Source organism: Mastigoproctus giganteus, chromosome 10, assembly GCF_048544385.1.
Source record: "Mastigoproctus giganteus isolate SK-2022 chromosome 10, ASM4854438v1, whole genome shotgun sequence".
Lineage (NCBI taxonomy): Eukaryota > Metazoa > Arthropoda > Arachnida > Uropygi > Thelyphonidae > Mastigoproctus > Mastigoproctus giganteus.
Window position 1 is genome coordinate 142,192,296 of NC_143584.1, and position 23,321 is coordinate 142,215,616.

A 23,321-nucleotide genomic window follows, 5' to 3' on the forward strand; every position below is an offset into this window, starting at 1 on the left:
TTATAATCTGATGCTGTTTGTGATAGAAGTGTTGTTAAGAATGCCACACATCTTCACACATGCTGAATATGCCGATTTGGTGTTTGTCTATGGTTTTCGTGGTGGAAATGCTACTGCTGCTTGTAGATAATCTGCCGTCGACGACGGCAGATTACCGGATTAAAGAGCATTTACTAGTGTTTACACCAAACTGTGCAAGACTGGTACAGTTATAGTGCTAATATTTCTTCTGAATGTGCAAATGAACAAAATGTGAATGAAATAGAACACATTCTTCAGTCAGTAGAATGTAGTCCTACTATTAGCACACGAAGAATTTCTGTGCATATTGGTGTTCCACAGACAAGAGTATGGCGAACATTATGTGAGCACGGCTTGTATCCATTTCACATACAGCGGGTACACCACCTTCAACCAGGAGATGATGCCCAGTGATTGGAATTTTGTCAGTGGGTAAATGCTAATCGCTGATTAATTCCATTAATACTGTTTAGTGATGAAGCTACTTTCACCCATGATGGTATCAACAACACCTGTAACTCTCATAGGTGATCAGACGAAAATCCACATGACACTGTAGATACAAATTTTCAACATCGCTTCTCTGTAACCATGTGGTGTGGTATCATCGACATTCAGTTGATTGGGCCTATTGTGTTGCAAAATTGTCTTACAGGGCCCATTTACCTAGAATTTCTGCAAAACAAACTTCTACTACTATTGGAGGATGTTTCCTTGGCTGTACTTTCAGCATGACGGAGAACCTGCACGTTATATTGTATCTGGTGATACAGTATCTAAATCGAACTTTCCCTGAATGATGGATCGGTCGCAGTGGTCCTGTTCATTGGCCACCAAGGTATCCAGACCTTACTCCATTAGATTTTTGTTAGTGGGATGGATGAAAAGTGCAGTATACAAAGAAAAGGTGAATACAAGAGACGAATCGCTTGCTTGCATTTTGGATACTGCTGCCTTCATAAAGGAACTCGAAGACGACCTCAGAAGAACACCACATCATATTACCATAAGAGTTACAAAGTGCATTGAGGTTGGCGTTGGGATTTTTGAACATTTATTGTGAACTGTAAAAAATGTTTCAATTGTTTGTGTTTTGTATCATTCAAAAAGTCGATAAATACAAACAAGTCATTTATTGTTCTTTAATACCCCTCATAATGGCTTTGTTCGCACCAGTTTCAAACAGCTGTATCTCCATATCTGTTGAGAATTGGACACATGTTTATATGAACTTTTTTACTCAGAATAATCGATACTATACCACCTTAATCACCCTATATATAAATTCCCAACAGCCTAATGATTAATCCCATAGTGACATAACTACTGATTCTGGAAGAAGTTATGTGTTAGGACTACCTTGAACAGTGAACAACTACCAGTTTGAACAGTGACTCAAATTCTGGTCTTCATGGTGAATCTGTCTGTCTTGTATGTAAGAAAGAATGTATGGGTTATTGGCCTTTTGCATTGTGGAAGATCTCTACTGTACTTAATATCTATTTTATGCTCTACAAAAGCCTTCAGTTCTCGAGGTAAAATCATCTATTTAGTGAGCAGTTTATGTAAACTGTTCATATATAATTTGCTCAGCTGCTACTGATCCTAACCTAATTCTATCACTTATTCACTTATGAATTTATTAAATCATATGGATCATCCCATGAACAAACACAGTTTAATTATCTATAGTTTTATGTCTCTCTGAATCTTGTCCAGTGGCTTTATTTTGTCTAATTCAGTGTCTTGTCCAGTACAAAATATTGCACTCTCTCACTGTATAGAAAAGCCTAAGTTTGATTCCTGTCACCAACTGAAGTGGAGAAATACAGTAGGTTATTGTTTATTTGCTATTTAAGAGGAAAGGAGTTTTTAGCCGATAATTTAGCCTCCCTACTACACAATCATAGACCTTGAAAAATTTGTTCAAAAAAAATTGTCACCATTGCTAAAAGCTAGTCACGAGATGGAGAAGAAATGGCATTCTAAAAAAAAAAAAAAAAAAATTCTTTTTGTGAGAGTCATTACATAGCAAACTTCAGTCATGCAAATAGTTAAATACTGGTGTTTACTTTGCTTTTTAGCCAAGCCTTTTTTAATCCCCTCTCCTTATAGGGTGTCCCAGATCCCATTTCTGGGATCCTCCATGACTGCGATATTGGATTGTCCATTTATAATTGACTTTGAAAATTAAAAGCTTTTAAATTTTTTTAAATGATCAGCTTTTATTCTATATTAGCATTAGCAAAGGCACATGATGCAAGAAAGCAAGCTTATATAGCATCAGCCAAAAAAAAATAAAAAAAACCCTTATTTCACCCATCCACTCGCTCCAAAATGTTTGTCAAGTTCTGCCTTGAATCTATTTAAGCTATCAACTTCTACGACAGATGAAAGTTTGTTCCAGCAATCTACCACCGCTGGCTAAAGGCAAACTTCTGCGCATCTGTCCTACAACAGTCTTTCCTCAATTTGAATTTATGCCCTCTCAGGTGATTATTCTGAGCAAGAGAAAAAATCCCATCGGCATTGAGCATGCTCAAACCATTCAAGGCTTTATACACCTCAATCAGATCATCTCGCAGATGCCTAGTCTCCAGATACTGTAATTTGCAAAACTTAAGCATTTCTTCGTAAGAGCAACCCTTTGTTCCATTCACTAATCCTGTTGCCCTTCTCTGTACTCGTTCCAGCAGCTCTACATCCTTCTTAATTTGAGGCCTCCAGACCTGTATACAGTACTCAAGGTGTGGTCTGACCATTGCCTTATACAAGGAGATAATCACCTCCTTATCCCTGCTAGAAAAATTCCTGTATATCATTGATGAGACACCATGAGCTACTCTTGCAGACCGTCTGCACTGCTCAGAAAACTTCATATTTGCCTGCACAATTAACCCCAGGTCTTTTCATTCTCTACCACTGTCAGTGTGGTACCACAGAGTTGATACGTTACCCTGGGATTACTGCTTCCTATATGTAGTACTTTACATTTGCCACCTCTCAGCCCATCTGCTCAACTTTTCTAGATCCTGTTGCAGCAGTCTACTGTCATTAGCGTCATTAACAACCCTGCCAACCTTCGTATCATCTGCAGACTTGGACATTAAGCTTGATATACAATCATCAATATTATTTATAAATACAGAAAACAACAATGGACCCAACACTGAACCTTGAGGGACTCCACTAATAACATCAGTCCACGAAGAGCAGTGTCCATTGATTACCACTTTCTGTCTTCTCCCATTTAACCATCCCTTTATCCATAGCAGCAATTTGCCTCCAATGCCACACTGCTCCAATTTGTGCAGCAGTCTTCCATGTGCAAAAGTATCAAAGGCTTTTCTAAGATCCAAATATATGATATCAAAGTTATTCTTTGCATCCAGTCCGTTTGTGACTACATCATAGTATCCAATTAAATTAGTCAGACAAGACTTCCCCTTAACAAACCCATGCTGTGTCTGAGCTATAACCGAAGTCTTGTCTAGATGATCCTGCAATGCCTCTTTAACCAGTGCCTCCATTAATTTTCCTGGAGCCGAAGTTAAACTAACAGGTCTATAATTACTTGTCAGCCTTTGATCTTCCTTTGTGAATTGAGGTTACATTTGCACATCTCCAGTCTATGGGTACCTCCCCTGAGTCCAAAGAAGCTCTCATAATTATGGCTAAGGGTTTGCTTACTTCCTTTGCCACCTCCTTTAATATAACTGGATAGATTCCATCCATCCCAGGTGCCTTTCTTGTGTTTATCTTCAACAATTTCTCCTCTACAATTTACTCTCAGTTATTACAAGATTATCTAGCTTACTGCCAGAGTTGAATAGACCTCTGGCATTCCTTTCCCTGAATAACTCCTCATGTGTGAATGTCGATGCAAAATATTCATTTAGTTTGTTAGCTACCCGAGCAGGATCATCAACAGTTGAACCATCGATATTAAGTGGACCAATCTGATTCATCCCCTTTCTTCTAGAGTTTACATAGATAAAGAACTCTTTGCTGTTTTTCTTTACATCCTTTGCTAAAGATTTCTCGTAATCTGCCTTTGCCTGCCCAACCTCCTTTGTGACTTGGTTACAGACCAGCTTATATCTATCATAGGCTTCTGTGTCACATGTTAATTTATACGTATCCCATGCGTTTTTCTTCTCTGTCACATGTCTAATTAGTTCCTCTGACATCCATTTAGGCCTAAATCTTGAACAATATTTGTTTGTTGGTAAGAAAAGTCTAGTAGCTTCCAAGATTAATTCTTTGAATGCTTTCCATTTTGAATTTGCTGTTGGTAACATCATTAGTTGGTTTCACCGTATAGAATTTAAATACTGTCTCAGACCACCGTAGTCACCTTTACGAAAGCAAAAACCCTTCCCTTTACCCTTAATGATATTTACCTCTTTGAGTAAATCCCACTTCAGGACATTGTGATCACTGCCACCTAGTGGTTCCTTTATCTGCAGATTCTTGATGCATAAAGAATCATTACTGATAATCAGATCAAGAGTATTACTCCCTCTAGTTGCCTCCCGAACATGCTGCTGTAGAAAACAATCATCCAATAAATCCACAAAAGCCTTGCTAATGTGTAAGTGACCAACCTACAAATTCCAGTCAGTATCCGGGAAATTAAAATCCTCCATTATAAGACACTCTAATTTACTGGCTCACTCTATTTCTCTGCACAATTGCTCATTATACTCATCAGATTCATTAGGCCTATAACACACACCTACCCCCATTTTTCCTTTCCCAGTGCTTATGTAACACTAAAACAGACTCAACATTGCATTGTCCACCAACATCAATCGGATGCACTTCCTTAGATTTTGTGTTTCTTAATTAACAGCATAACCCCTTCTCCCTTCCTGTCCTGTCTATCCTTTCTGTACACATTGTACTCCCCAAATTCCAATTCTGCACTGCTTATGTCTGTGTGACACCATGTCTCTGATATCCCAACCGTACTGCCTTTGATGTCTTGGCTAACACTTCAAGCTCATCGAATTTATATGTTAAATTTATTATAAATGATATATTACTAGTTTATTGAAACTACACAGATTTCAAAAAGCAAAAGTGATGAAAAGTTGTCAAGCCACTCCTTAAGCTACAAACACCTGATTTACAAAAATTGTGTATGAAAACAAAGATAAACAGTATGTTTTCAAGAACAAACAGCCTTCAAATATTTATTTTTTCACAGATTAGTTTAAAAACGATAAAGTTGATACCAAATAAGAAACTAATTATGAAATGCTTTCCAGATAGCTTTAATCATGTTTTTTTTTTTTTTTGTCAACCAGTAAGATTCATTCTATAAAATAATGAATTTTTTTGATAGGTTAAAATAAAATACTGACCTATAAAATACCAGTTGTAAGCCAGATTTTATAGTGACCATGATGGGTTCATTAAGCCCTAGTTTTAGGTAGATTATCATAGTATCAACCAATAAGGAAGGAGTGACAGGAAAGTTGTCCATAGCATTAAAAAGCACTGTAAGTGACGTTTTGCTGAACATGCACAGTTAGACATCATACACAATAAACCAAATAAACTCCCACACCATGTGAACAACTGATGTAACAGTAAGTAGGTTTCTGCACTAATTTTTCACATTGTGTGCCAGTTTTAAGGTACCACATACCTTTTTAGGAGAAAAGATTTTGAGTTCTATTCTTAAACAGAATTAACTGTACACCTAATTCTGTTTTTACACGATAGATACGTTCCTGAAAAATACGTGTAAAAAAAGACATTGTATTTATGGAAGAAAAGAAGATTGGTTCCGGATCTAAAAAAATCAGTAAAAATAATTAAAAAAAAAAACACATAAAATATTCGTTTTAAGCTTATTATTTTATTTCAACAAAATACACATGTAATAATATGTAATTAAAATGTACTAAAATAAATTTGTATGCATATGAAATGAAAAAAAATTCTTCATGAACAAAAAAAATCTGTTTTACATATAACAAGATTTTATTCATTTTCCACTTTCTGATAATAAACGGCGCATACGTTTGCGTACGACTGGAATATCACTGCCATCACTAGAAATGTTGTGGACATCGTCTTCTTCCTCTATTAATGAAATTCTTTCTGTGATCTCTTCAGCAAAATCAGCACGAATCTCCTCTGGTGCTGATGTTTCACCGGTTTTACGAACGAATTCAGTTATTAATCGTTGTGTTCGTGTTTTGGTTAGTCCGTTATATAATTCTCTGTAAGAGGCTGTCAACAACTTCAGTTCGCGTTGAAACTTCCCAGCGCGTTCCTCATTAGGGTCATGTTTGACAAAATGATTACCTAATTTTCTAGCCAGTTCCAGACCTTCTTTTATTAAATCTGCATTTAGAACAGGATCATTTTCTTCATTATCACTACGTTCTGTGGGATAAGGAGTCCCAAGGACAACCTCTAATATTTCATCTTCGCTTAGGGCTTTGTCGGTTAACAATTCATCAATATCTTCAAACGATAGATCATCGAATCCTTCTCCACCAATTTTGTGTGCCATTGTAATGATGTTGGGAAATTCGGTCGTATTAGGGATGATGGGATCTTTGCTTTTTACACATTGTGGCCAAACCGCTTTCCAACACGCATTTAAAGTTGCTGGTTTTAATTCAGTTAACGCTAATCCAACTTGATTGATACAATCCATAATTGAGAATTTCTTCCACACATCAATGACTGTTAGTGTTTCATCATTCAGTTTGTCCAAAACGTGTTGGAATGTTCGTTTTACGTAATATGTTTTAATTGTCGCAATTATACCTTGGTCTAGTGGTTGTATCAAAGATGTAGTATTAGGTGGCAGAAATAAAATTTGTACATTTGGGTGTTCCAAGACAGGATGGCCGGGTGCATTGTCAAGAATCAGAAGAACTTTAAATTCGAGACCTTTCAAATTCATATAACGTCTGACTTCTGGGACGAAACATTTGTTGAACCATTCTGTAAAAATAGTAGTGGTCACCCAGGCCTTCTTGTTTGCTATCCAGTGAACAGGCAATTTATTGATATCTACACCTTTCATTGAACGTGGGTTTAGGGCTCGATTTACCAGCAGTGGTTTCAACATACGATCTCCTGAAGCGTTGGAGGAAAATAATAAGGTCACACGATCCTTAGCTACCTTAAAACCACCAGCAGTTTTCTGCGATTTGGCTACATACGTTCTGTTCGGCATTCGTTTCCAGAAGAAACCAGTTTCATCTGCATTCCACACTTGATCAGGAGTGTATCCTCCATCTTCAATAATTTTTGCAAGTTCCTGCGGGAATACTTTAGCAGCCGATTCATCTGCAGATGCAGTTTCACCTTTAATTTTTATATTATGAAGAGCATTCCTTTTAAGAAACCCTGTCATCCAACCTGTACTCGCAGAAAATTCATACTTTCTGTTTAACTGAGATGAAGTGCTTGGCTCCTTTTCTTTAATCTGTCTGTAAATTCTTAGTGCTGTTTGCTTGATGGCATTTCCATCTACTGGTACTCTTTTTTGTGACTGATCTTCTATCCACATTACCAGGGCCTTTTCCATTTTTTCCTTGACAATATCTCTTGTATATGATGATGAATTAACACTTAATTTTGTTCCAGAACATACCGACTTCCTAATTGCAGCTTCATTTTTCTTAATAGTTCTTACGGTAGCTTCATGTACACCAAAATGCCTTCCTACAGACGTAGCCCCTTGTCCAGTTGCAAGACGATCTAAAATTTGAATTTTAAGTTCCAAAGAAATCGCTTTCCTTTTCATTTTGGTAATAGGCAAATTATTCGACATTATATAAGGGCTACCGAAAAATATCTCAGTTATAATTAATAAAAAAAGGTATGAAAATTTTGTAAACTTACAATTTATTGACTATCGGCAAAATTAATAAATTTATATGTGCACAAATTTCACTAAAGATTCTTTCACTTTGAAATAGAGCTTACTACTACATGTCTGCTGAAGATACAATGCACGAATTCCGTAGATGTGCACAAAATTAATAAAAACGTTGATGATTCATAGATACATAGACGTAAACATTGGTAAGCAAAAGCACGCATTTCAAAACGCAAACACTAGCTGTTATCCAATCTATTGATGCGTGTAATATAGAAATGATACTAATATGCCACAAATAAAAAAAAAATTTCTTAGAATTTAGGCAAAAAAAAATTCATAGAAATCGTGTTAAATCAAAATGACTCGCGTAAAAAGAGAATGAAATATTTATTTTGAATTCGTGTTAAACCAAATTCGTGTAAAAAAAGTTCGTGCAAAAACAGAATTAGGTGTATTTTAATATAAAAGCAAAATTAACTGTATTTTAATATAAAAGAAGAATTCACTGTATTTTAATATAAAAGCAGAATTCACTGTATATGTATATTTTTTTATTTACTGCATTAAGTAAAAAAAAAAATTTTAAAAATTGCCCCAAAGACAAATATAGGATTGAGTGATTCTGGCCATGAAGTTAAAAAAAAAAAAAAAATAAGCCACGAACTTAAAAAATCTAATGTTTATGCAGACATAACCTAAGGGAGGAGGGAAATGCATATGTTGTCCATTTCCTTTTCTCTTATTATTATTATTTTTTAATTCTTCTTATTTTTTAAAAAATTCTTGTTTATTATTTTTTAAAATTTCTTCTTATTATTAATTTGTTTTTATTCTTATTATTTTAATAATTTTTTAATTTAATTTAATTTTTTTGTTATTTTATTTAATTTATTTTTTGTTATTTTATTTTATTTTATTATTATTTTTTATTTTTTTTGAGTGGTGCAGGGCAGCATAAGCCATAGCCTTCCTTGCACCATGTGGCCATTACTAGTACTAATAACAACTTGCTTGCTAGGATGACATCAGTTGAGTATAAGACAGTTTGCTATGATGGCACATGGCAATCTGGTATGCAACATTTTGGTGCATGACATTTCACTGTATGTGACAATTTGGTGTATGATATTTCACTGTATGTGACAGTTTGGTGCACAGCAGTTCAGTGTAAGAGAATTTGGTACATGGCATTTTGCTTTGTGACAATTTGGTGTGTTTCATACAGACCAGAAATTAAGAAAATCAATGAAGTAAAGGGCTTGGAAAAACTAAGCGAAATTTGGTAACTTAAACAGGAGGAATTCAGAAATTTAGAAAACAATAGAAAAACAAAAAGGATATTTTTCATCAATTTATTTTGTGTAAAAGTATTCAAGCCAATCCTATTTATAGGCAGGTTGAAGAGTATATGCACCTATTATCTTCAGTATGACTGTCCATCCATATTGTAACAACTTTATAATATGGATAGACAATCTTGCTAAAGATAATAGGCATATTCCCACTGAAGTTAATAGGCACATATTGAACCAATCCATGCTGCTGTTCCAGGGATGTGCAGTAATACAGTATATGGGGATGTGGTACATGGTTGGTTTTTATAGCCCCACACCTTTCTTTTGTTATAGCTATGTTATACCATTTAAGAAATGCTTTGTGGGCCCCTTCTGTGTTGGGATTAGTGATGGACATCAAAAACCATTATTATAGTTAATTATGTAAATTAGGTGATAAAATTGATAAGAAGGGAAAAAATGATATACTGAAGATAATAATGTGCTGCTACAGAGAGAGAGAGAGAGAGAGAGAGAGAGAGAGTGTGTGTGTGTGTGTGTTCTAGTAATAGTTCTGTTTGGTAACTATTGTTGTCAGTTTTGTCATCAACTAATTTTCATGTAATCAATTATTAAAATGCCATAATTGGTTATTATTGTAAATTTCATAATCAGCTAATTTGCATATAATCCGATTATTTCAATTATTAATCATTCAGTTATGAAAGTCATTTGATTATGTCCATCGCTAGTTGGAAGGAATTATTGTGGATGTGGGTGCATTGGTCTCCCCCCCCCTCCACTAGGTAACTCAAGTTTTTATCAATCAAAGCAAACTGATAGTACAGTGTATTCAATTTACAGCTATTATACAGATGCCTCACACTTCTGTTGTGTGGTGCAAATGTAAACATCCTCTTAACTACATTTCTTCATGCTAACCAAATGTCTTCTAGCTTACCAACCCTTTATGAGGAGCATCGAAAGCTACCCTAGGGGAAGATGCCTCACTGGGCCAGACTGCCTTTCCTGCAGCAGACCCAGACTCCAATTCTGTAATGCCCTCCACAATGCCCAGGGAGCTTACTTGCCTCCCACCATTTGATTCTCCTGCCCTTAACTCAACTTGGGAACCAGCTTTACCACTAACTTGAACCGCTTCCAATATAAAGTATAATGTGGGTTGCAGAACAAATCTCAGAAGACTCGCATTAACCAGTCAGTATCCATTAATGATCTTTACTTTTGATATCTGGAACAACCTCCATATGAATTTCCTAGAACAGAACTTACCAAAGCAAAAGTAAAGTAATCAAAAGGAATGTAATTGTTTCCTAATTTTAACCTGTGTGTCCAATTTTACAGGCTCTCCCTTAAAAAGTAGAATGTGCATTAAAAAATACAGGTGGTTATTGCACTCTATCAAAAATATGAACTATACCACATTCACTAAATTAACCATTTACAGCACAGCTGGTTAAAAGTTGTACATTTTTGGTCTTGCTTATCATACACTATATTCTCACATAGAATTTGCCAAATTGTCTTTTGCCAAATTTAGGCAGTTGTCTTTGTCCCAAATTGTCACATACAGTGAAATGTCGTGAACTGTTGTACAGCAAATTTTCTTGCACTGAATTAACATAGATCCTTGCTTGCTATACTTAGACACATTCTTTAACTTTATGTTATTTGAACATGATAGTCTCTTATTTTAGCTTCAAATAGTATTTTAAGATCTACGTAGGCATTCTTTTGCTTTGATCATATGACCAAGAGGCAAATGGTTTTTGATTCATTTTATTATTATATTACCTTGATACAATATTTAAGCAGTTTGTTTTGTATATTATTATCATTGGATTTATTGCGTTGGAAGGTAATAGTTTAGTTCATCAAATACATTATACCTTGTGTTCTTATTCAACATGTAAGACATGCTGAAACCTAAGATCACAAGGTATAATGTATTTTAATGCTGAAACCTAAGAAAACAAAAAAAAAAAAAAAAAAAAAAAAACCACTTCCTGTATTACCATTAATAAAGTAGAGCCATTTGAAAATTTTCAAATGGCTGTACTTTATTAATAAAACTTTTCCAGATCCAAGTTTATTTAACATGTTTTCATTATTTTGGTCTATAAAACACTCTCCAGTTTACTGCATTTAATAATGAAATCTTAAACCCCAAGGGAAAGACTGTATGAGCATTCCCTAATTGAATCCATCATTACTATATAAAATTATTGGTCAATCCTATGACGCAATTGGATTTGAGACTTTCAGGCACTTCTTGAATGCAGACCTTTTGAATTGTATTTATTTAAATATATATATCTTTTCTTATAAAGAATATTACTTTTCATTATTCATTTGTAGTATTGGTTTTCAGGATTTGTTAAATCTGGATTCTCCCTCTCTCTCTGAAACACATGAAGTAAATCTAAATCAGTTCAGTATTGGTGAAGAGGAAGATGGCTCACTGAGTGAATCAAATACTCCAATAAAGACACAGGTAATATAATACACCTCTCTCTGGTTAAAGTACATGTGCATATGCACATTTAAGAGTAATAAGGTATCTTTTTTTATTCAAAGCAAAAATATTTCCATGAGAGTTATTTAAAAACACCATTTTTAATCCCGTAATTACTTGTATTGTGTATTTTTTTTTTTATTAGTAAAAAGATGAACTTTATATGTTTTATGAATGTGTATTACAGCAGACTGTCGAAATAACGGCACATTCGAGATAAAGGCACATTGAGATTGGATGTTTACATACAGTGGAGATGTCATGCAGTGCCGAAAAAAAGAAAACAGTGTCTTGTGATTACTTTATTTGTTAAATTCGCCATTTTGAAAGTGAATTCTGTACTGATATCACAGATTATACTTACTGCTTTACATTTATTTTAAATTAAAAACCCCTCACTATGGCTCCTAAAGTTAATAAACCTCATACAGAGAAGAAAAGAAGAATAATTAAGAACATTTAAAGCTTAGTGGCAAACTTGATATAATAATAGAAAATAGAATGGGTGTAAGTAGGAGTGTATTAATGGAAGAATATAATATTGGATTGTTAACATGTTTATATTTTTTATGTGCAGTTAATAAAATTGCTTTCTAAAAAAATTGAATGGCAAATGCCTAAAAAACGGTACTCACCTTGTATAAATCTGCAATAAATTTATTGGTAAATGGTGGCTGAATTTAGTTTAGAAGAAGCATTAAAAAGAACTAAGGCAGAGAATGGGGTAAAAATATTTTTAAACAAATTTTAAAATGAGCGCAAGGAAGTAGAAGTACAGATCTCCAATCCTTGGTTGTCATAAAAAGGTTGAAGGATGCGAATGAAAGAATGAAATAAAAGAGAAGACTCTTTTATTTCATTCTTTCATTCGCATCCTTCAACCTTTTTATGACAACCAAGGATTGGAGATCTGTACTTCTACTTCCTTGCGCTCATTTTAAAATTTGTTTAAAAATATTTTTACCCCATTCTCTGCCTTAGTTCTTTTTAATGCTTCTTCTAAACTAAATTCAGCCACCATTTACCAATAAATTTATTGCAGATTTATACAAGGTGAGTACCGTTTTTTAGGCATTTGCCATTCAATTTTTTTAGTCAGTTTTGTCACGATATTATAAGACTACTATAATTTCACTATCGTAAAATTGCTTTCTTAATCTCTGTTTCTTATCTAGCCCCATTATTTCTGCATTAAAGATATTAAAAATAAAACCTTCTAGATAACATAAAAATTGAAATAACAGTGTTGTGAATCCCTGAAGGTGCCATTATTCTGAAAGTCTATTGTATATTCTACTTTTTCTTTGGTTAATTTTTATGAACTTTCTTAAATCACTGATATTTCCCTTTTTAAGTGAGGTTCAAAAAGATTTTCTTGTGGAGCTTTTAAAATATTAATGTAATTATGAATAAGCAAACATGTAAGGAAAAATACATGTATATTTTCAATCAAACAATTTACAGTAAGAAAAATTTGCTATGCACATCCAGGGAACACTACTATCAATTTCTCTTAAAAAAAGAAAATGAAATGTCAGACTTCATAATCGACTTAATGTAAAAAAAAAAAAAAAGTTGGTATCTTAACCTACTTCTTTACTTATTATAATCTTGCCGCCCCCATTTAACATCAGTATCTAACAGGTTTAGACTGAATGGCAAAAGTCCTGTCACAGATTAGTAAATTTCTCAGATACAGTGAACATATATCAGCAAAAGAAACATTCTAGTTCTTCTTCTGCTAAAATATATTTTCTGTCTTCTTAATTTTGCTCCTTTTGCTTTCTTCATTCTTTAGAAGAAACAACATCTCCATAAATACAGTGCATTCGCTATGTAAAGAAATGAAAATTGGCATGCCTCAAGTTTTCTTAACAAGTTTAAAGTAATATGTGTGTCATGTGACAGCTTTATTATTCTTATTTTTTGCTGAATGTATTCCTCTAATCACCAGCATAGAGAAACAGGCTGAAGGACATGACTGCAGTCTATCATCAGCAACGTATCTGTCTTGCAGATATTGGATGAGACTGAATCATTGTGTACTAAAATTCATTTTACCTCTCCTACAAAAACATTTTTTACCATTTTTATATTTAAGTACTTTGTTTTTTAAAGAATGATTCTTTTGAATATTCATTTCTTGTATTTGTTTTCAAGATTTGTTAAATCTGGATTCTCTTTCTCTTTAATAAGAGAGAATCTAGATTTAACAAATACATATTTGCATATGTCTAATAGAACTAATTTTCTTAATACCACACTGTTTAACACACAAATTATTATATCTGATCCATTAAATAAGGATATTTTATGATTTTTTTTTTAATGCTTCCCTCATTCTGGTTTTTTATTTCTGTAACAACTTGGTTGCCAACTGCTTTTGCTTCCAAGCAGTGATATGACCAATAGAAGTTCTGAATCACAGCCAGTCATATATCAGGTATCAATTCCGCTGTACTTGATGGCTATTTTTATTTCTACATGTTGCATGTCTACAAGCAACATTTTGGAAAGGATTACACAACAAACACTCTAAATGAACAGATTACTTTTGTATATTATTAACAAAGGAACATCTCTGTGTAGGTAAGTTGTTTAATATAATTATAAGTCTGAATTTTGGAACTGTATTTAGTTAAAGTTACAATCACTAGTAGGTTAAAGGGTATGCAACTAATAATATGGCAGCTTTGCAAAAGAGGTTACCTACAGTTGAAATAATTCCTTGGAATGTATTCCAACATTGTTGTAGTTTGTGGTTTTATGGCACAAAAAAACTGCTCTGGCTATGTCACACCTATTCTAACAGCCTACAACACTTTGCATAAAGGTGAACTTCTTTAGGTCTAGTCTACCGTCTTCCTATATAGCTGTGCCTTTTGGTTCTTGCATCACTCATCAGTGAGAATATTCCTCCCTTATTCATTTTACTAATCCCCTTATAGTCTTTTACACTTCAATCAAATCTCTCCCCCCTCCCCAAGCTGTTTAGTTGCTAAGTTCTGCCAATCATATCTAAGCTGTTCTCATAGGAATAATGCTTGCATTTGTCACCAGTCTAGTTGCCCTTATTTGCATCTCCAGAAGTTCTGTGTCTTTAAAGAGATGCAGCATCAACACCTGGATCCAACACTCAAAGTATAATCTGGCCATCATCTTATAGAAAGGGATAATGATCTCCCTACTACTTGTAAAGTTTTGATAAATTGTAGATAGAATACTTTGTGCTCTTCTTGCTACCTGCTTGTACACTGCATATGTATAAGCAGGTAGCAGGTGGTATGCATAAGTTCATGTCTTTCTGTATTGTAATCCCAGTCTTTCTACATCCTTTAATTCTACTCCCCCCTAATCTCTAAACTGCTTCTGAGTTTCTGTTCTGCAAGTGTAATACTTTGCATTTAAGAATATTAAACTTTAGCTGCATTTTTAAACCATACTTTCAGTTAGTCCATTGATGGCTTTTCTCTGTTATCTGCTCTAATTTATACAGTAACCTGTCATGAGGAATGGTATCAAAAGCTTTACAAAAATCCAGATTATATATAATGTCATTTTCACCCAGCTGCTTTATAATCTCTTCATAGTAATTTATGAGATTAGTAAGGCAAGATTTCCCCTTCCCTTCTTTTAAGGAAACCTTGCTTTAATATATGTTAGATACCATTCTTGTTGAGGTGGTCTTATATTTAGTCCATAATCTTACCAATCACAGAGTCAAACTTACTCACTATAACTAGCTATGACTTCTTTGGCTCTTTCTTTATGGAGTGGGGAGACATTGGCACTGTTCCAGTCTAAGGGAATAATCTCTGAATGTAACGATGATCTCATTAACATTACTAATGGTTGGAGGCACTCATCTGCCACTTTTTTCAGTATAATTTATTGAACACCATCTTTTCCACTGGGGCTTTACACACTCAACTTCAGTAGGTTTTCAGATAAGTGCTTCTGTGATATCATTTTACTTATTTTGCTCTGGTTCAACTCAGCTTCACTGTTTCATCTTGTACTTGGCCACCATTTCAGCTGGACTGTTGATTATACTATCACTTTCAGAGGGCTGAATTTACTTTCCACTCCTTTTCATTCATATATGAGTAGAACTCCTTTTCTACATTCTTAACTCTCTTTGCCAGTGGTGTGTTTCATGCTCAGTTTTTGCACCATCAGTGGTTTTATTACATACCTAGATATAGTCATTATATGAAGTAGTGTCATGCAGCAGTCTGTAACTGTCCTATGCTTTTTTTCAGCTAAGTCTTACAGCAGTCTTGTTATCCATTTTGGCATACAGGCAACCCCCGTACAACACAGTACTTCTACAACACGGTTTCGCTCTAACACGATTGATAAAGTGTGGAAATCCCTGCACAACATGGCACTTATGTAACACGGCTTCGTTCTAACATGGTTAGAGAATTTTGGCAACCTCGCATAACACGGTATTTTTGAGCTTTGTGCAGGGAAAAACTTTGCTATTATGTTGGATGTAATTTTTTAACATTTCCATTCTTTTTTGCGAATCCCTGCTTTTGATTTGCTAATCGTTATGCAAAAGAAAATTATTGGGAAATCCCCGTGTTAGGTTCGGTGCTATTGAACTTGTGCTTGTTGAACTGGTGGAAAAATCTAGATTTCAAAGTTTTTATTGCTATTGGATAACGTGCCAGACCATCCAAAAGATTTAAGTTATCCGAACGTTGAAGTAATGTTCCTACCACCTAGTACAACTTCTTTAATTCAATCAAGGCATTATATCTACCTTTGAAACTCATTACATCAGAAAATTGTTACAATGGATTTTGGAAAACATTGATTTTGAATTGAATTGATGGAAAACTGAAATGGAGACATGTAAACATTTTCAATTGTGGACTGTATCGGAATCATAGTTTATCGCTCCAAGAAGTAAAACTGTCAACATTAAATGCGTGTTTAAAAAATGTATGGCCAGAGTCAGTTCATTCAGGAAATAGGTCGAACCGACAGAAAATGGAATCCATGTAGTAAAAGAACTTGCTAAGTTGGTAGGAGGGGAAGGTTTTGATGATATGACTACTGAAGCCCTCGTGGGTAGCACAGTTCGTAGAATCGCTGTCACTTTACCCAGGTGGAAAGGACTAAAGTTTGAATCCCGTCGATGATGGGAGGAATTTTTATGGGTATTTTTCACAACGTGACTGAGTTAGTTGGTCTCAGGCGAGGGTAGCATGGTTTTTTCTCCCAGAAACTCTGACACACAATTTGAACACACAGAGCAACATAGCCTTAGTCGCCGATGCTCCTTAAAAAATAATAATAAATAAATTAAAAAAATGATTACTGAAGACGTCGTTTAAGAATTACTGGTAGAAAAAGAGGCTGGCAAAGCAGGTTTGGTGGAAATGGCATCGGAGGCAATTCAAATCAATTCAGAGGATGATAGTGCACCAAATTTTACACTAAAAAGTATACTCAAAGGCATAAAGTTAGCCGACCAATCAGAATCTTATTTTTTGAATTCAGATTCTTCGCCTGAAAGCAGCCCAAAGTTTAAAAGGGAGCTTCAAAAATGCTTAGTTCCATATGTTTAAATTACAAAGATTTATCAAGCAAAAGCAAACAAATCCAAATTAATGATTTTTTAAAGACAACAGAAGATACACAAAACATAGAATGGTATATTTTTGTCATTTTTGTTAACGAAATGGTGTATTTTTTTAACCCTTGGAACATAACGCCCCTTTTTGTACTAGTTCTTAGTTCCGTATAACACAGTTTCTCACTACACGAGATTTTTTAGGAACCTAATACCATGTTTTAAGAGGATTACCTGTATTTCTTTGTGGAACTTCCCAACAAGAACAAATGTTTTTGGCCTCCGGCATCCCCCCTCCTCCCCAAAGTTTAAAACTTCGAGCTAGTGTGCCGTAAAATATAGTTTCACATTGGCTTTTGAAAATACACATTTTTGGTGATATTAAGTATTTCTGTATTTTGCTTTCTTATGATTTATGTACTTTCAGTATTTAACGATATTATTAATAACTATATAATAAGAATGTTATTTTATTAGTGTTATGTAATCACTATAGGATTTTCATATTAAATTATTAAATGTAAAAAAATTATAATGTAATTATAAATACTGATAGCAAAAATTAAATTGTTTTAAAAAATGTGTAATTGGTGGTAAGGAACTGTTCTTGTGCTCTGTGATCTCCTTTATATGAAAGCCTGCAAGCTTCAGCATCTTATCTTTTTTTTTTTTTTTTTTTGTCTCTTAGCTAAAAAAAGGTTGGATGCTCCTACCTTGAACAATTTCCGTAATGCGTATAGTAATAACTCCAATTAGAGTTACAAGGAATGCCCGGTCCACTGTACCCAACCCTCCTGTAATCTGACCTCTTCTTTCAACTGAATTTTCCCTAGTTACTATTTTATGAGATAATGATCACCTCCCCATTATTAGTTCTTGAACTATAATATTTTTGATACTACTGGGATTCTTGTTGAAAACTAGTTCAGGAATATTTGACCCCTCTTCCTCTGTAATTTCTCTAATATGTTGAAATACTTAGTAATCATCTAGTTGATTCAAGAAACTACTTCCTCTTTGTTTACTGCATGTCCACAATTTCTAGTTTATAAGAGAGAATTATTCATCCAGAATGATGCACTCACTCTTATTTCCCCACTTAGGTTTTGATTATACTATTTTGAGATTTTGATACAAATAAATGAATACTCTTTGGATACAAATAAATGAAAAATTGGAAAAAAAATCAGCAAAAACTAAACTCACTATTTTCATTAAAGCTGAAAAGACATACCAATTATATTTTCCATTCCTCATAAGATTAAGCATATCATTTACAAAATTGAAAAATGCAAATAAAATAACCTTCTCCAATCAAGCCTAGCAATGAACGTTTTTTTTTATTTTTAAGAAAGACTGTCAATGTTACAGATATAAGTCATTTAATTCCCTTAGAAAAACTGTTTTTTAATAATGAAGTTAAAGGCAAGCTATTTCAATTCTAAGTCATTAACTTCTTGCTAAAGTTCAGTTAGCCTCTCTTATTTTTAACAGATGACTGACTTAGCTAAGATAACTTCCTCTGCACCAGATTCATTAATTTTACCATAGTTTACTAACCTTGCCTTGTCATTTGCTTCGTCTTGTATATATATATATATATATAACATTCCTCTTGTATATATATAACATTGGATTTTATTTGCTATGCTTGTTATAACTGGACTGTATCAATGTGTCTTATGCTATGGTTACGATGTCAAGCTTATTGGTGGAGTCATTTTACATACGTAATGCTGGTTTCAAACTTACTGTATCACATAGTGTGACATTATTTGAAATTGCCATTCAAATCACTTCCACATTTGTTATGTAGGAACCAGTTTTCCCATAAAACTGGTTTTACTTATAGAAGCAAATGTTATAATGTGGTCATAGGAAGGACCATATATTGTATGGCAGTTTTGCTAACAGGCAAAATTAGGTAAGGAATTAGGATAAAAATAGACACTCCTTTACCTGGAAGCTTAAAGCTCAGCGTGTTGAAATAAATAGTTGAAGGAAAGTGAAAAATATACAAGTGAAGAATATAAAGTTTTTACTCAGTTATTTGGGAGTGTAATTTCCCCTCCATGTTAGTGATAGCCCTCGGACATTTTAAGTATTTTGATCAGAAAATGGTTGTCTGCTTTAAAACTATATGTCCGACAGTGTAGTATACTTACCAACATATACAGTAATCACTGGTTATTAGAATCAGCTGCTTTAGAGAATCAAATTTCAAGAAATGATTGAAATCAATAAAATGCACTACACTTTCATCGTTTATTAGAATCACATTTTCGATTATAAGAATCAATTTTGAACACCTCTGTTCAAAATTGATATGTGAAATTTTTCTAAAGCACATTTCTGGAGGTCACATTTATAGAGGCCAAACCATAAAACAATAAAAACAGTTTGCAATTTTCGGTTTATTGGGCCTCTTCATTTGTACAATCTGTTATAAATGGGTAGTTACTACAGCTTTAACAGAAGAAGAAATTGCCCAGTCTGTTACCGATAATTTCGCTAAGGAGGAAAATGAAGATGAACCCGAATGAATTCCATTTACAAAACGGCAAACTCCTAAGCTATAACCGTCCTGAGGAGAGCATTGGAAGTAACTCGTTCAAGTGATCGTGAATATAGACTGTTTCAATATTATACAATATTGAAAAATCTATAAATAGACTTTGTGGTGATAATTTAAAGCAATCTAAAATAAGTGACTATTTTAAATTATAATCATATTACAAAGTGTTATGTTTAATTAATATGTATATTAATTAAGCTATGTATGTAAGTAAGTATAAATTTATTTTTATTTTGCTAACTTGTGGATAATATTTTTCCAATTTTCACACATCATTTAATTGATAATAAACTTTTGGTAATAAAGTGTAAATTTGTGCTCTATACCTTTATTTTTATAGCCTTGGATAATATTTGTCAATTTTAGCTTATTAGAATCCCTGTTTATTATAGTTGAAATTCAATTTCAAACACGATCACTATAACCAGTGCTTACTGTACTTTCAAAGCATACAGCCATTACCTGATCAACATCTGTACAATGTCCAGGGGAATCACTAGCAGATGGGAAATTACATTCCAGAATAATCCAAATAAAAACTTTGTGGTTTTCGTTCATATACATTTCACTTTCTTTCAACTATTTATTTTTACACTCCGAGCTTTTAGTTATCAAGAATGGGAGTGCCTATTTCTGTCCTTCCTTATATAATTTTACCTATTGTTAGCAAAACTGCCATGCAATTTCTTGTGATCACATCACATAATATTTAGTCCAAGCTCAGGCTTTGCAGCACTGTGCTGAACAGGCTAGGAGTCTAACAATGCACAGTGTTGCAATTGGAAAATGAGACTGATGTTATGAGACAAGTGCTGGTGTTGCCATCTACTAGAAGTAAACGTGACATGAAAGCGTGATTGTAAAACCAGTCATGGTCAGCAGAAATTGCCATAATTTCAGAATGTAGTGTTAGCTGGACTGCATGGCTTTCCTGTGTCTGTGTTTTGGAGGAACAATGGAACAAAGAGCAAACATCAAGTTTTATATTTGACTGGGCAAAAGTGCCATGGAAATGTTTCACATGATGAAATAAGTGTATGGAGAGAATTGTCTGTCTTGTGCACCAGTGGTGTATCCATGTATCATTGTAAGGGGGCATGGCGACCAGGTGTTTGAATGTATTTTTTTGGTTAGACCTAGGAACACTTATTCACTCACATAAATAATGTTTTATTGATTATCTTTATTTGAATATTAGGAAAGCATGTGAATAATAATACATGTTAATCAAAAAAACAATATATTATTTCCAAACATTTGGCAACACATGGAACAAACAAGTTTATGAAATATATAAGGAAATTATAAAAGGAAAGAGTAATAGAAGTATATGCAGAGGCAGATTTACAGTGGAGCTAATGAAGCTTAAGCTTCAAGGTCCCTCACTTGCATGGGACTCTTCAAGGCTCTGGGACGGGGCCCTAGCAATATGTTCCCATGGTCATGTTTTTGTAAGATTTGCAAAAGTAAGATATTTTAACCACAATTGGTTAACACCACTGTCTCTTTATTCAGACTTCCCCTCCATTTTGGTGCTTCCATAGCCAGGTGGGCAGGAGCAGCAGTGCATAGCACATGCTTCTTGATTAGACCGGGGTTCAAGCCAAATACGGAGGATGCGGAAAGGTCAGGGAATGACCACCGCATATCACTGGAGCAATATGGCCTTAGTTGCTAATGCTCCTAAAAACCAAATAACAACAACAACAACCCTCCATCACATTGTTGTGTCGGGTGGTATTGGAGTTATGGGTGCTGGCAGGATATTTTGCAAGATAGCGCATGTGTGAATAAATTTTTTTTTTTTCCACAAAATTTTCGAATACATGCAATATTTTAATTAAGTCAAGTTTGACTGATTTTCGTGTACAGCCGAGCCAAAGTTTCATGATCAGTGGGAGAAAGTACTTGTATTTTGGAAGAAATAATTTGTATTGTTTTTATGTTTCGATAAATTAATGAAAATGTTAAAAATTGTGTATTACTTCGAAATCCAAAGGCGGTCACTTGCACTATGCTGCCGGCACCCATGGTTTCAGTCGCCACCAGCTTTAAGAAAAAGAGGGCCCCAATAGTGTGTAATTTTACCCTTTTTTGAAAATGAGCAAAAAATATAGTCAACACTTTCATGATCAATGGCTCAAAGATGCTAAATATAAGAACTGTCTCTGCAAATTAGATGGCGATTATTTAAAATGTAAATATTGTAAATGCATACTGACAGCCGAATTAAGTGATATTGAAAGGCATTGTAATACAAACAAAGCACAAGAAAGCCATAGAGCCCTTTAATTTTCAGCATCAGAGAGAGTATTGCCATTCAAGAAAATTGGAGATATAGAACGTGCAATGGCAGAAAGCAGTATAGCATTTTTCATATGATGCTGAAAACTAAAGAGCTCTTTGGCTTCCTTGTGTTTCATTTGTATTACGATGGCTTTCAACATCACTTAATTTGGCTGTCAGCGTACATTTACAGTATTTACAAAAACCTTTTAAATAATCACTATCTAATTTGCAGAGCCAATTCTTATGTTTAGTCTTTGAGCCATTGATATTGAAAGTGTTGACTATTTTTTGCTCATTTTCAAAAAGTGGCAAAATTACACACTATAGTTTAATGTGAAAATTCCTAAGCAAAAAAAAAAAAAAAAAAAAAAAAGTTACCTACTCAAAGTTATCGAATCATCACAAACGAAAAATGATCAGTTTTCGCCAACACTGTTAGTTAAATCTATTGAGAACAGTTGTTTGCATGTGGAAACTATTTAAGTTACTGCATCTATGTTTTGGGTAGTCTACTCCAGTAATTTGAAAATGAACCAGCATAAAGCAACCCTCTGTATTAGGAAAGTTAGACTGCAGAAAGTTGAATTTCAAAGAAAGGAAGTTGAAGAGTTCTGAGTGATTGGTGGAAATTCATATTATAATATCTTTCTGATCTTTAAATGATCCAGCAACAAATTTTCAATAAAAATAATTACTGACATCAGAGTAATAAAATTACAAATCATTCTTGTCAAATTGTAACAAAATGCAAAGAATAGTAAAAAAATAAATAAATAAAAATATATCTAGAGCAATGGGTAACATAAGTTAATATCACAAACTATACAATGTTTGACGATTGCTAACATCATGGATCATTCAAAATTTGTGAACGGTCCATCTTGTAAACTAATGACAACTGGAATAATAAATTTACTTACATTTTCAGGCTTTCTATCACAGGTCAGAAAAGAATGGTTGTAATGGTAATGGGAGAATTTTTTTCATGCTCTGAGAAACTTGAAAATGTAAAATCACTACATTTGGAAATGTAGAATCACAAAATAGTACATGATGTTTGATAAGAGCTGCAGAACTTTCTCTGCCAATAAAGCAAAATGAAAATATCTGTGCGATTGGCTGAATTTTTTTTGTTTTTTCCCACTCTCGTTTCTCCTTCAAGTAACTCTGCAACAAATTTT

At 33.9% G+C, this 23,321-nt stretch overlaps 1 protein-coding gene across 3 annotated transcripts in view; it reads left to right on the forward strand.

Annotated features, from left to right (window-relative positions):
• LOC150079328 (uncharacterized) overlaps positions 1-23,321 on the forward strand; it is a 486,833-nt gene that overhangs the window by 15,381 nt on the left and 448,131 nt on the right. For all 3 annotated transcript variants that reach the window (XM_090382736.1, XM_090382738.1, XM_090382737.1), the window contains exon 3: positions 11,546-11,668. In XM_090382736.1, the coding sequence (XP_090238862.1) occupies positions 11,546-11,668 (123 nt within the window). The remainder of the gene's footprint in view (positions 1-11,545; positions 11,669-23,321) is intronic.